The sequence below is a fragment of the Mauremys mutica genome, chromosome 12 (genome assembly GCF_020497125.1).
Source record: "Mauremys mutica isolate MM-2020 ecotype Southern chromosome 12, ASM2049712v1, whole genome shotgun sequence".
NCBI classification, from domain to species: Eukaryota; Metazoa; Chordata; order Testudines; family Geoemydidae; genus Mauremys; species Mauremys mutica.
In genome coordinates, this window is record NC_059083.1 from 75147532 (window position 1) to 75160064 (window position 12533).

Here is a 12533-nt window from a genome sequence, read left to right on the forward strand (position 1 = left end):
AGCTAGTAATGAAAACATTGTTTTAAAACAGCTTGTGGGGGCCTAGTTCCCCTAACAGTGGGGAAAAAATAGCTGCCTTTTAGAATAGCAGTAAAATCTCTTGCTGTTGTCAAAATGTTAAAAAAGTAGTAACTAGCAGGTGGGCTATGAAAGCTTCTTCACTGCGCTGCGTTGACAGGAGATGCTCTCTCATCAACTTACGTTACTCTTCTTCCACTGGCATACTGGTGTCAACAGGAGAGCAATCTGCAGTTGATTTAACTACACTAGGCCTGCTAAATCGACCCCTGCTGCATCGGTCGCAGCAGCATTGATCCCCAGTAAGTGTAGACATGCCATTAGACAAAGTAACTAAATTTGCCTCTCAGGCCTGGTCTACCCCCTGGGGCGGAGGAAGTGGGGGAATTTATCTAAGTTATGCAACTTCAGCTATGCCAATAACATAGCTGAAGTCAATGTACTTGGATCTACTTACCGCAGTGTCTTCACTGCAGTGAGTCGACAGCTGATGCTCTCCCATCGACTCCGCCTCTCGCTCCATTGGAGTACTGGAGTCGACGGGAGAGCGCTCAGCTGTCGATTTATCGCATCTAGTCTAGATCTATTGCTGCTCACCAACCCCGCAGGTAATAAGACAAGCCCTTAGATATAGGCAGTCAAACGTGTGTTAGCTTCAATGAGAGGCTGCATAGCCATGGTGGGGAGTGGCGGAAGAAGTCACAGAGGCAAATATCAATCTTGATTTCTGTATGACTCTGGCCAGCCAGCCAGGAGAATACATTCATTTTGTAGAGCTCTGTAGAATTCAGGTCTGGAACCATTGATTTTTGACTCTGCTGCAGAGTTACACCATAATAATGAGGTCCATTTTTTTTAAAGGCAGCTGAAGCAAGGACTCTCAGCAAAATGGTACACGTAAGTGACTATGCATTATTGCAGAGTACACCAAAGGATTTTACCAGGAGACTATTCAGAAACCAAAATTGTATGGACAGGCAAGCAAGGTGACATTAATAGAACAGCAAAAGTACCTTCCCAGAATTGTTCTCATGTGATGTTTCTTGCCATGCACTAGGCTTAGAGCACTGACTGCAAACACTACTGTCACTTCTAAAACACTAGATATTCTTGCTGTAAATGAGCATTTGTTTGCATTATCAACTGGGAGAGAGGTGAAGGGTTGGTTTACTGGGCTGCACACACTAGCTAGCTTTTAGAATCAGAACAGTTTTATCATATGATTGAAGTACCCGCAGAGATGCTTGCTACCTGACAACCAGTAGCTTGCATCTATCTAAAAAGGTCACAGTGCCTCCTTACTACTTTGATGACAGTACATTTAAGTGAGAACAGAGTTGAGCAAGCATGGAGAATGGCCCATTTACAATCGAGATGGCAGTTGAAATTTTCCCAAGAAAACTCTAATGAGGGGCTTTTACTTTGGCAGAATAAGACTGTTCCTGGCAGCAACTCAATGTACTGGAGGAAGGGCTACATGAATATCTCAAGTTTGGGTTCTGATATTTGAGTGTTGCTCAGTGATGCCCCGTTTTCCATGTATCCAGATTCAGCAATGCACACTTTCCCCACTACCTTCATCCATGACACTGAAGAGTGGTCTAAAGCAGACACCTAGAGTGGGGAGTGAAGGGTAGCACCATTGCCCTGGCTCATTTAATACTTGCTCTCCCCCAGGAGACAAATAGGATATCAGTGGTGATGGTGGACAGCAGCTGGAGCAAGACCACTAGCTTAGGACAAACCAACATTTGACCACCCCTAGCTTTAAACCACACCCTAGAATAATATTGCACCTGGAGAGTTAAGCCACTCAGGAAATAGATAAAGCCTTTATTAGGTAAAGTTGAATTACACACCATTTTATTTGGGCCCAACTCTATTTGGTGCGTATCTATTTTTTCATTGGATTACACAGGGACTAGGACATCATGACATTACTGAAAGAGGGAAAAGCAGCAAGATGCTTTTCCTTTCACATCACAAAATCTTACCTTACTTCTGGAAGAGGTGAAGTGGTTATTTATTGTGTCATATAATAAGAGGTAACAGTCCAATATTTATCAATGTCTATTACTTAAACATCTAACTATTCATTGTTTTCACTTTTTGGTAAACGCAGCATATGTTTTAACTGGTGGTGTTTAAAAATATATGTAGATGTGTCATACTGCAGAAAAATGTTTATAAATCATTTGGATTGCTCTTCTAGACTCTCTCACTGAACAAGATCACACTATTTTAAAACCTGTACCTGATTTGAAGAAAAAAAAAAGGGCCATTACTTATAATACTTGCTTTACAAGCTCAAGAGGTGAGGTGGCAAAGAAACTTCTGAATTACAATAGATTACTAATGCAGCAAAGGAGTGGAAAGAAAGTAAGAATTTCTTTAAAGATCAAAACATTTCATACTCAATTACATTAGCAGTCTTGCAATCATTAGCCAGTATGGGGCAGATTACTAAGCATATCAAAAATGTATTAAATGTACAAGAAAGTACATGCTCCATAGAAAACTAGTCTATAGTACAGCTAGCTTTTCATACTGAGTCAATTTTGCTTGACACAGATTTTAATGATTTCATCATTAAAAGACAGTTTACATTTCACTTTTGGGTTATTTTGTGTGGTGTTGAGATAGCAAATGAGGTGCACATAGGCTACACATCTATCTTCATTATAGGGACACTGTCAAACTTAGGTTGTAAATTGTTAACTCAGGAAACGTCCCCCCAATTTTAAGAGTCTTTAAAAAACCCATATTCCAACAAGCGCCAGTGAAAAGGCCAATGTCAAGCAGGCCTTAATAGGACATGGGCAGCAACGTGCAACAGTACATCAGCAACAATGCTAATGTACAGACCAAAGAAAGCAAATATAGCCACATGCATTGCTAAACAGATCAAAGTTTAGACAACAAAAAGGACAAATCTGGCAGGGATTTTAATTCCCAAAACTTCTAGTGTGCTTTATTACAAACAATGAAAAGCCAAAAGATTTTAAAAGTAAGTAGATGACAGTGTCCCTTTCGAGTGTATTTGCCCCTCAACATTTCTAACAAACTGTTTTCCAGGATCTCTTACTTTAGAAGAACGTTAACTCCTGGTGTTTTTTTCAGCAGGACAAACATGAATATTTTGCAGCCAATCCACTGATACACTGAGCACATAAGACACTGCAGTCTCTCCAGTGATTTACCTAGATCTGTTATGAACACCTTTTATGAGGATTTAAAAGCTTTTGAACTAAATTCTACCTAAGGACTAATTACATCCGCTCGAGTTTATCTGAGGAGCTCTGATGACACAGCATAAAGAGAAACAAACCTCAGCTTGGTTAGTTTGTGTCACCAAAAACCCAAGTTAAAACATAATTCAGTAACAGACACTGGAATTTACATGGTAATAATACATAGAAACAGGACACTGGAGCAACATAGCAGGTCTCAAGTATTATGAATTCTCATGCTTTTAAGAACCAGTTTTAAGTATGATTTTGAAAAACCATGTACAGGAACGATACTGGTATTGCAAATATGGTATCTCTATTTTTTAATATATCACTTTTAAAAAAAAGACAAAACCACAACATTTGATACCTGATAAACCTAGAAAATGAATCCACATGTTAGCTGGCACAGAAAAACTGAAAAGATGTCAAGAATGTGAAAATGTCTATATGAGGTTAACATTTCCCTAGCAAGAGAATAATTTGTATTAAAAATTCCTAAGAAGTTATATAAAATTTGGCAATGCCAAGAGCTACATAATCAACCAATGTTTCATTAGAAACGCAACCAAATCGGATGTCAAACACAAGACTTTATTTGTCTAGGATGAAATGTCCTATTACGTACAAAAAAAGTACTCTTCAGTTTGCCACAACTGTTAAAAACATAGCAATCTATTGGCTACAGGTAAGAAAGTTCTTTTCGCATTAAGTTTCAAATGACATCATATATATTTATATATGAATAAATAGTACAGAAATACTATGAAGTTGGGAAGAGATGCAGAATATTTTCAGAACTCATTAAATTGAGAATTTTCCTTCTTGCATCAAACACAATGCATACAATATGTAGCATTTCTTTTAAGAAGTCAAAGGACAACATAACCTAAATGCAACTACTCTTCTCGTAATATTTTTAAGAAGCATAAACTGATTTTGTTTTCACATTGAACAAATCATTTTTAGTTTTCACATATAGGTTAAATGACAGTATCTGTACAAAAATGTATGGGTTTTATTAGATAAAATTAACCCAGAAGAACCTGTAAACCTGAGCATGTAATTGTAAGAAAACTGTGGTCAGTAGCAATGTCTTATTTCTAAGAAATTAACAGGAAAGGTTCTTGCATAGCAGGGTGAGGTTAAACCCAAGGGAAGTTTATCCATAAACCAGGTAAATCCCAGATCACTGTAGGACAAAGCTAATTGTGAATTAGTGCAAAATCTAGCAAAATGGTTGTAGAGCTGCATAAACCAGCGTTGGCTGATTTACTGGAGGCAGTTAATAGGACAAAGTCAGTTACATAAGCAATATGCAAGTGATAGATCAGAGAGAGGAGAAGGAAAAAAAGTCTGCAAGTCACATCTCCCTCTGTTGGCTTCCATTTATCCCTCATGCTAGCTTTCCTTGTATAGGGAGAGACAAAACCACTGAGAATGCCCTTCACGGATATAATTACAAACATGTGGGACTTCATTCCTAGATGGTATTTTGCCTTCTTTCTAATTTAGAAGTGGACAACGAAATTTCTCAATACTGCCTTTATTATCTGATGCAGCAATTATGGCACCACAGTAGAATTGTTTTTTAAAGGGATAGTAGTTGCTTAATGAAAAGAAAGAAACACTTTTCCTTTCTACCTTTCCTACCTTTTCCTCCCCTACTGCTTGGGATACTTCCAGTTCCAAACAGACCCCCCTCAAAAACTTTACAAACATATTAGCGCACATTCAAAGACAGCTACATCTGTGGGGAGAAAAATTATCTCCATTTATTTTGTTTCATTATACATCCATGTTTTGAATTTTAATACAAAAAGAAAAAAATTAGAATCTGACAAATGTTTACAAACAAGATACCTTCAAATAGATTTTACTCATTTCAGTCTGGTGCAGAGTAAATGACAAATTGTACTGTTATATTCAAGGCAACAGAGTCTGTAGTCTGTGACCACTTAGCCCAACTTTTATGCAAGCTTAATCGTTTTTCTTTACCACGAATGATAAACTCATTGTTGATTCCCAGTTTTTGTGTGTGTGCACATGTGTACATAGCAGCTCCTTTCATAGAAAGAAAAGACATCTAGAGGTCTTCTTGTACTTTTACCTACAGGAATCATGTTAAGATACAGAATGGATTACATGTAACCGGGGCCGGATTTTATAAGAAAAAATAATTAGCTGACAAATGAGGGCAGCAATAAAAAAGCGTCCTTTTTTGCAACAATAAATAAATACAGTCAAAGTTTTCTGTGTGGACTTTAAACCAGCTTCTTCACTGAAGAACAGACGTGGCATTTCCATGGAGTTAAACTTGACCCCATTTACTGTATCTTTTTTCTTGCTTGCTTGCTCTCTCTCTCGCCAACAAAACAAAGGTTTCTCACTTCTGCCACAATAGTACAACAATTTGATCTTGACAAGAAAGTGGTGCTGCTGATTTTTATTCCTTTGTCCTTTGGACAAAATAAGCCAAGAATATAATTTGACTGCTGTGACCAATAAAAACACAGTTTACATCAAGTCTTGTCAGGATAACCTGACTAAAAACCATCTGGCTTCTTAATTAAAAATTTTCAGACAACCAGATTCTTGCTGTGTGTGTGTTAGGTTAACACGCTGAACTCTAAGAAGCTGTAGACTGCAGTTTGTTGTTATGAGACCTGCAGAATACAGAAAAAAGTGAATTAAGCACCCTTCATTTTTGAGAACCCTGTTTCTCTAAGAGGATGCCAAGGGTCAATCACTGAGAGGGGAATGCAGCCATGTTATGTCTGTTCATCTTTGGAGACAAACACCATTTAAAACAAGCATCTCCGAACTTTACAGAAGTTTTCAGCTACAGCATTAAAAAATTCCACTGTATACAAAACATGATGCTTCACTGGAATATCCAAAAATGCCCAAAATAAAATTTTACTAATCAAGATACATAATAGTATTCTGTAATAGGGAAGGCATAAAGACAATTCATAAATTATTACGGTACTTTTGGTAAAATATACAAAATATACTTAAGTTACATTGATTTGGGAAGTCTTCGGATAAACGTTCAAACATAAAAAACTGAATAGTAAAAGAAATTAATACCACATTTTTGCTAATCAGAGTTCAGCGAATCCCCTTTCTAACGTTCACAGTTTTATTAGTGACTGCAAATAATTAATTAAAATACACAGTTTCCAAGACTGAATTATTTGACTTTGTTTAAATACAGTATTCCAAGGAACAGACAGTTTCTTAATACATTTTTGTTTACCAACATGGCTGCTGGCAAATAATTGTTTCCATTTTAAAATGAACACTTAATATTTGGACATTGATCTGGATTTTTTAAGGCAGTTTAATGTCATGGTACTGTACAATAAAAGAAAGAGTGACCCCAACATCCAGTTCTGATTCCAGTTAAAAAGGTCAGACTAAAGATATCACAATCTGCAAGAAAAGAAAGAACATGGATGGTGTAAATGAAGAAGCACAATAAATAAGATGCAGCAATGAAATTAGTGTGCAAACAATGAATGTTGGATAACCAAATATGACAGAATGAAAGAAGCATGAGCCAGTAATGGCCTGATAAAAGCAGATATCACAGAATTAAATTAAGAGGGTAAATACACAAGTGCTTCAATTGGCCACACCTGCACTTCCCCGCAGTCCTGCTCTTGTCCCACTTTGAAAACTAGCAACTTCCAGATGGGTATAAGTGCAGCGTCCAACAGAGTTAATTGCAAATAGATTTAATCCTGAATTGATCTGTGGGGGAGGGATAGCTCGAGAGGGGGAGCATTGGCCTGCTAAACCCTGGGTTATGAGTTCAGTCCTTGAGTTATGAGTTCCATTTAGGGAACTGGGGTAAAAATCTGCCTTGGGATTGGTCCTGCTTTGAGCAGGGGGTTGGACTAGATGACCTCCTGAGGTCCCTTCCAACCCTGATATTCTATGATTCTATGGTTAAACCTACCAGAATTCAAGCGTAATGGTCAAGTTGACTAATCTACCAACTGACTGTACATAATCAGAATTCTGATTCAAGTTGACTTTAATGAAAGTAATATTTGTAATTAAACATAGGTGGATTATTGTTGGGATACAAATCTGCAATGATATATGGAGAGTCCTATTACTATACTAGTGTTCAAGAGTAAGCTAGTCTCAATCTTAATTATAGCAGTACTACCACTCACAGCTCCCCTGGTTTCATGTAAGTAAGTACATGATACTATGTATTATACATAAGGGCATATGGATTAGAGCCTGAAATGTAGCTGGCAAGCTGTATAGTTCATGTTAAGCAGAGTGCATGTTAGTTTTACAAACAAGGTTCCCAGATGGAATATTTGGTACCAGTCTTTTCCTGCAGAAAAGGAACTTAAAGCTAAGTTTCTGTTTTTTATTTTACACTATTCATCTCAATTTTAAATTTCTATTATTTCAATTGGACATATAGTTGCTTAAAAATGAGTGAACAGGTTATCTAAATAATACAAAACAAGAAAAGATGGAAATTCGCTAGGTAAGAGTAAGGAACTGTTTACTTTTGCATACATTTGAATTTTCCTTAGATTGTGAGCTCTTTGGAGTAGGGGGAGCATCCTTTCTGCAGTGTTAGGAAAGGACCTGGCACCAGTGGACAGTAAGTAGCTAATAATAATATTCAAAACAGAAGCTGACCCCTTTGATTTGGTTTTCACAGTAACTGAAAAGGTCTTCTTTATTTTAGTGTTCAGTTTCTTTATAATTATGATAATGCCCATATTGATATGTAATTCATATTTTCAACAAAAATTATACAAATACTTAAGGGGGATCAGGTTCAGGCCCTAAGTTTGACAAAAACCAACAGCTGGAATGTATTGACTCTAGATTCTTCCCTTCCAAATCTAGCTATAATGGCACGTGTGGGGGAAGAGGCAGGCCTTTATACGAGTGCAGTAGGATAAGCTTAGGGTAGTAGGAAGATTTTCTAAAACAAACTCAGGTTATAGTCAAACCATTATCAATATGGGGAACACTTTGCCTTACCTGCTTGCCTTGAATCCTTTTAACTTCTGTACAAAGAATGATTCAAGAACCTCTGCACATTGGTAAAAAGGGGAGTCACTTGGATTGTAGTAACGACAGTTATCAAAAATTTTGGTCATATCTGCCACAAACTCTGTCACCTTTTTGTAGTAACGTTTCAGGATTCTTTCTTCCATGGTAGCAAGGTCTTAAAAGAAAAAACAAACAAACCAACCCATACCTGTTATTTAAAACGAGACATCTTTAAGTTTCCCAGACAGAAGTTTATTTATATCATCATCAAATGTTGTAACAAAAGCACAACTGGCTTGGCCCCATTTTCTGCAATGTTGTTTGTGACATGATGCCAGGTGAGGGGTCTCATTTAGAATGGGTGCTTCCTCCCATGTCACGTGAATTCATTATATGTAATTTACACATTGTAGTTACTGCAACTCAAGTTTTTGAACCCTCCATTACAGAGCTGCTATTTACTCCTTATGAAGACAGGACACTGCCATTAGAGAACTCTGATTCTATTCTTTGTATTTTTTTGTTTTCCTTATTTTTGAATACTGTCATCAATAAATGCATAATAAATACACTTGATTTAGAGTTCATCTGCTCCTGCTGATTACTCCTTATTTGAATTCATAACTCTTTTAGGCACATCCATTCATTGTCACTGAGATGCACATTACCACACAAAGGGCAGAATGACTTCAAGGGCTTTCAGACTGCAAACTGACAACTTCAACACTGCAGCCAATCAATTCTGAAATTTCACGGAATGTCCTAGGCATCCATAGCCAGAACTGTACTGATTTGTACTGTACTGTATCTCCTGTCTCTGTGTTCCATTCTATGCATCCGAAGAAGTGAGCTGTAGCTCACGAAAGCTCATGCTAAAATAAATTTGTTAGTCTTTAAGGTGCCACAAGTACTCCTGTTCTTTTTACGGATACAGACTAACACGGCTGCTACTCTGAAATCTGTACTGATTTGGGGGAAAATCAGGGACACATGAAGTCCCTGCGAACGCCAGCTCCCTCAACTGTCTATCCAACAACTGGTTAATGGCACCTTTTAATGGTTTTCAGCATAACAATACCGCAATTCATCACTGCTCATCTTCCCAAGAGAGTTTAATATGTTGACATCCTGAATCACTTATCAGGATGTCAACATATCAGGAGACAGAAAGAATAATAATGGTGGCAAGGAATGGGGACATACACACAGGCATCTGGGGAATGGGGGAGGGGCACACAGTGTTCCTGCCATAGAGGAAGGGGAAATGGGCACACACACAGAGCCAGTGGTGAGGCAGGGAGAATGGAAACCCCGGTATGGGAGTATGGGGGGCACACAGACTCCACAATGGGGGGAACTCGGGGAGAGTTACAGGGAATGCTAGAAACGGAGGGGGATGGGAGAGTGACACACAGAAAGGAGTGGGGGGGTGGTGGTGAAAGAATGCAAGCAGCTCCTGGTGTGTGCAATAAGCTCGGCCTACGCAAGTTACAAAGGCTGTGACTCCCTAGTTAGAAACAAAGGGACAAGCATTGAAAAAACAAACTAAATGGTCTTTAAATTTAAATTAACAAGTGTCCCTCTTAACTTGATTGAGAAAATGAACAAAGGATTCACCTGCCTTAAAAATATTCCTTCTAAGTGCTTGTTTTTTAATCCCACCAAATGTCAAAACATTTGCAAACATGGACATCTTTTGATGTGGTTTACTCATCCGTAACAGGTGGTCTTCCTCCCAGTTACAGCGACAATGTGCTAAGTGTAACCGGATAGACTGCAAATTCAACGATGTTCTCACTTGGCGTTTCTGAGACAGTTTTACCCACAAGAGAAGATTAGTGTTTTGTAAAACATACAGCCAGCTCTTTTCTGTGAAACTTGAAGAAATTTAGGTGGCCAAATTCCAGTTTTTCCCCTCACACACCAGAATTAGCACCCTTATTTTTGTGAAATGTACCAAGTGGTCAAGTTTTGCGTGACATCCAGAAGTCAAACTCCAGCCGCAAGCACACTGACCGCTAAGACAATACTGACTTTGAAGGAAGAAGATTACAAACATTTGTAACCATTTCTTGCAGCAGCTGGGTTTTCCTTAGAGATCTTACATCCACGTCCTGAGGCAGCCCACCACTGCTTTGTCCTTGAGATTTAATAAGATCACAGCACAACATAGTATAGCTGCAGATTATTATACAGCTACAGTATCCGCCCCAAAAGGATATTCTTCCTTTTCAATAGAGCTTTCAGTCTAATCAAAATTTTCTTGTACAATAGCAAAGAAAATGAAGATTGCTTTTATATCTTTCCATCCTATATTACATAAGTCATTATGCAACTATATCAACAATTTACTAAAATAATATTTTTCCTTAATCACATGAGCACATACTTCTACTTCTCTCACTGGGAGATCCTGAGTGAGGGGAGAGAGGAAAGGATAAGGTATGGTGGTACAACTCACTCTGTTGGAAAGTGACTACAGAAGTACAGAAAGATCAGAAGGAAATAAATTTGTAAGTTTGATAAATCAATTGGGACTTTATTTTGTATGTTAGGAAGGATGGATTTATGGTTAAGGAGCAGGACTAAGAGTCAGTATATAGGTTTCTATTTTAGCTCTGTCACAAACTTATATGCTCATAAGCAAGTCATCATCTCTGTTTAGTTTTACCCACCTCCCTAATGAGGATATATTGATAAAGCACCCAAAGATCCTCGGATGAAGCCATTCGATATATGTAAACTTTAAATCTATATTAACTATCAATTAGCACTCAGCCAATCATACTATTAATTGGAAATACACTTACCCATAGGCTCTTTGATAACACCATAATAATCTGGTGCATCATTGGGATCTACTGGTTCTAGGAATGGCCATGCCATCTTGTGAGCCTATCAGGAAAATAAGGCATAATCAGTTTCAGAAGAAAACATTACAAATACATTTAAATTAACCAGGGCTTGATAGCTGTTTAATTAATTATATATTGCTAGAGATTTGCATCTGATTCTAATTTTGGCAACAACTAAAGTGTTATTTGCTGATCTTGCTCTAGTCCCAACAGACGATTGTCCATTTCCTAAAAAAGTGTAATCTGGCACGATGAGCCGTTTGTCCTCATGAGGAGGGGCATACTGGAATTGAGAGACTGCAAACAGCCAACTTCAGCCAGCATTCCCGAAGAAGCTTCCTTTCAAGTCAGTGGGGACTGAAGGGGCTGCACACCTCACAGAGTTTGGCCATCTATTGTTTTTCACTTTCATTAAATCTAAAATTAACTTGTCATAAAAAATGTCAATTAAAACCGCTCAAAATCAAACAAATATTTTGCTGTACATTTCATATTTCACTAGTCTGCTCTTCTGTTAACACGTGGGATTATTTCTAGCTGATGGCAATTTAAATGTCCCTTTTCAACCATTAGGGATGATATTTTCACTAGCAAAAATGTTATAACTGGGCTAGATGCTTTTAATTTTTCTTAGACATATACAGTCATTTGCATGCGGAAATCAATCTGCTGGAGGTGATCTCGTGTTAAAGAAAATTTTAATGATTTTTTTAATCTTTAAAAAGTCAGCCTTACAGTTTAGCTGAAGTGTATATAACTTCAGATTGGAAATCATACAAGCTAGCCAGAGAACACAACTTATTTTACGTTGAAAACTTCCGTTTCCTACCCAAAACGCAACTGCTCTGCCCTTTATATTCTGATGAAATCTGCTTCCTTCATGCTCAATAGAGGTATCCTTATTCATTAAAAAAACAAAATACCTCAGAACCTGGAGGCAGTGATTTTCTTCCAGGCTACCATCAATGTTACTTAATGTCACAATGCTGCTTGAGAAGGCTGTGGCCAACACATTGTCATCCCTCACAGAAAAGGAAGCTTATTACATCTCTTAACAAAATCACGATGTCTAACAATCAGACAAGCGGAGATCCAAGGTTAGTCCCAAGGAAAGACGTCTTGGCTGAACCTCTACACCTGTATTTTCCACTCTCAGTATGGTTTATCCTCACCTGTAAGGAACGTAGTACTCTTCGTAATCCCTCATAATCTTTATCAGTCAGCGGACTGAGTACTGTCATGGCATCTTCTGTAGACTGACACTGTGGACAGACATACTCATCAATGAGATCTGCCTCACTTTGCAAAATACCAACACAGCGCCCGTGATACCAGTTCTGACATCGGTCACAGCCAATGTAAAATCTGCAAGATTTGAAAGAAAAATATC

The 12533-nt window shown here is 37.9% G+C and overlaps 1 protein-coding gene across 1 annotated transcript in view; it reads right to left on the minus strand.

The window, feature by feature from the left end:
* Positions 1-5074: 5074 nt before the first annotated feature.
* The window catches only part of BPTF (bromodomain PHD finger transcription factor), an 83439-nt gene continuing 75980 nt past the window's right edge, over positions 5075-12533 (minus strand). Inside the window, exons 29-32 of the mRNA XM_044982588.1 lie at positions 12316-12508; positions 11099-11183; positions 8277-8463; positions 5075-5914 (exon numbers count right to left, since the gene is read on the minus strand). Of these exons, the coding sequence (XP_044838523.1) occupies positions 5878-5914; positions 8277-8463; positions 11099-11183; positions 12316-12508 (502 nt within the window). The 3' untranslated portion in view covers positions 5075-5877. The remainder of the gene's footprint in view (positions 5915-8276; positions 8464-11098; positions 11184-12315; positions 12509-12533) is intronic.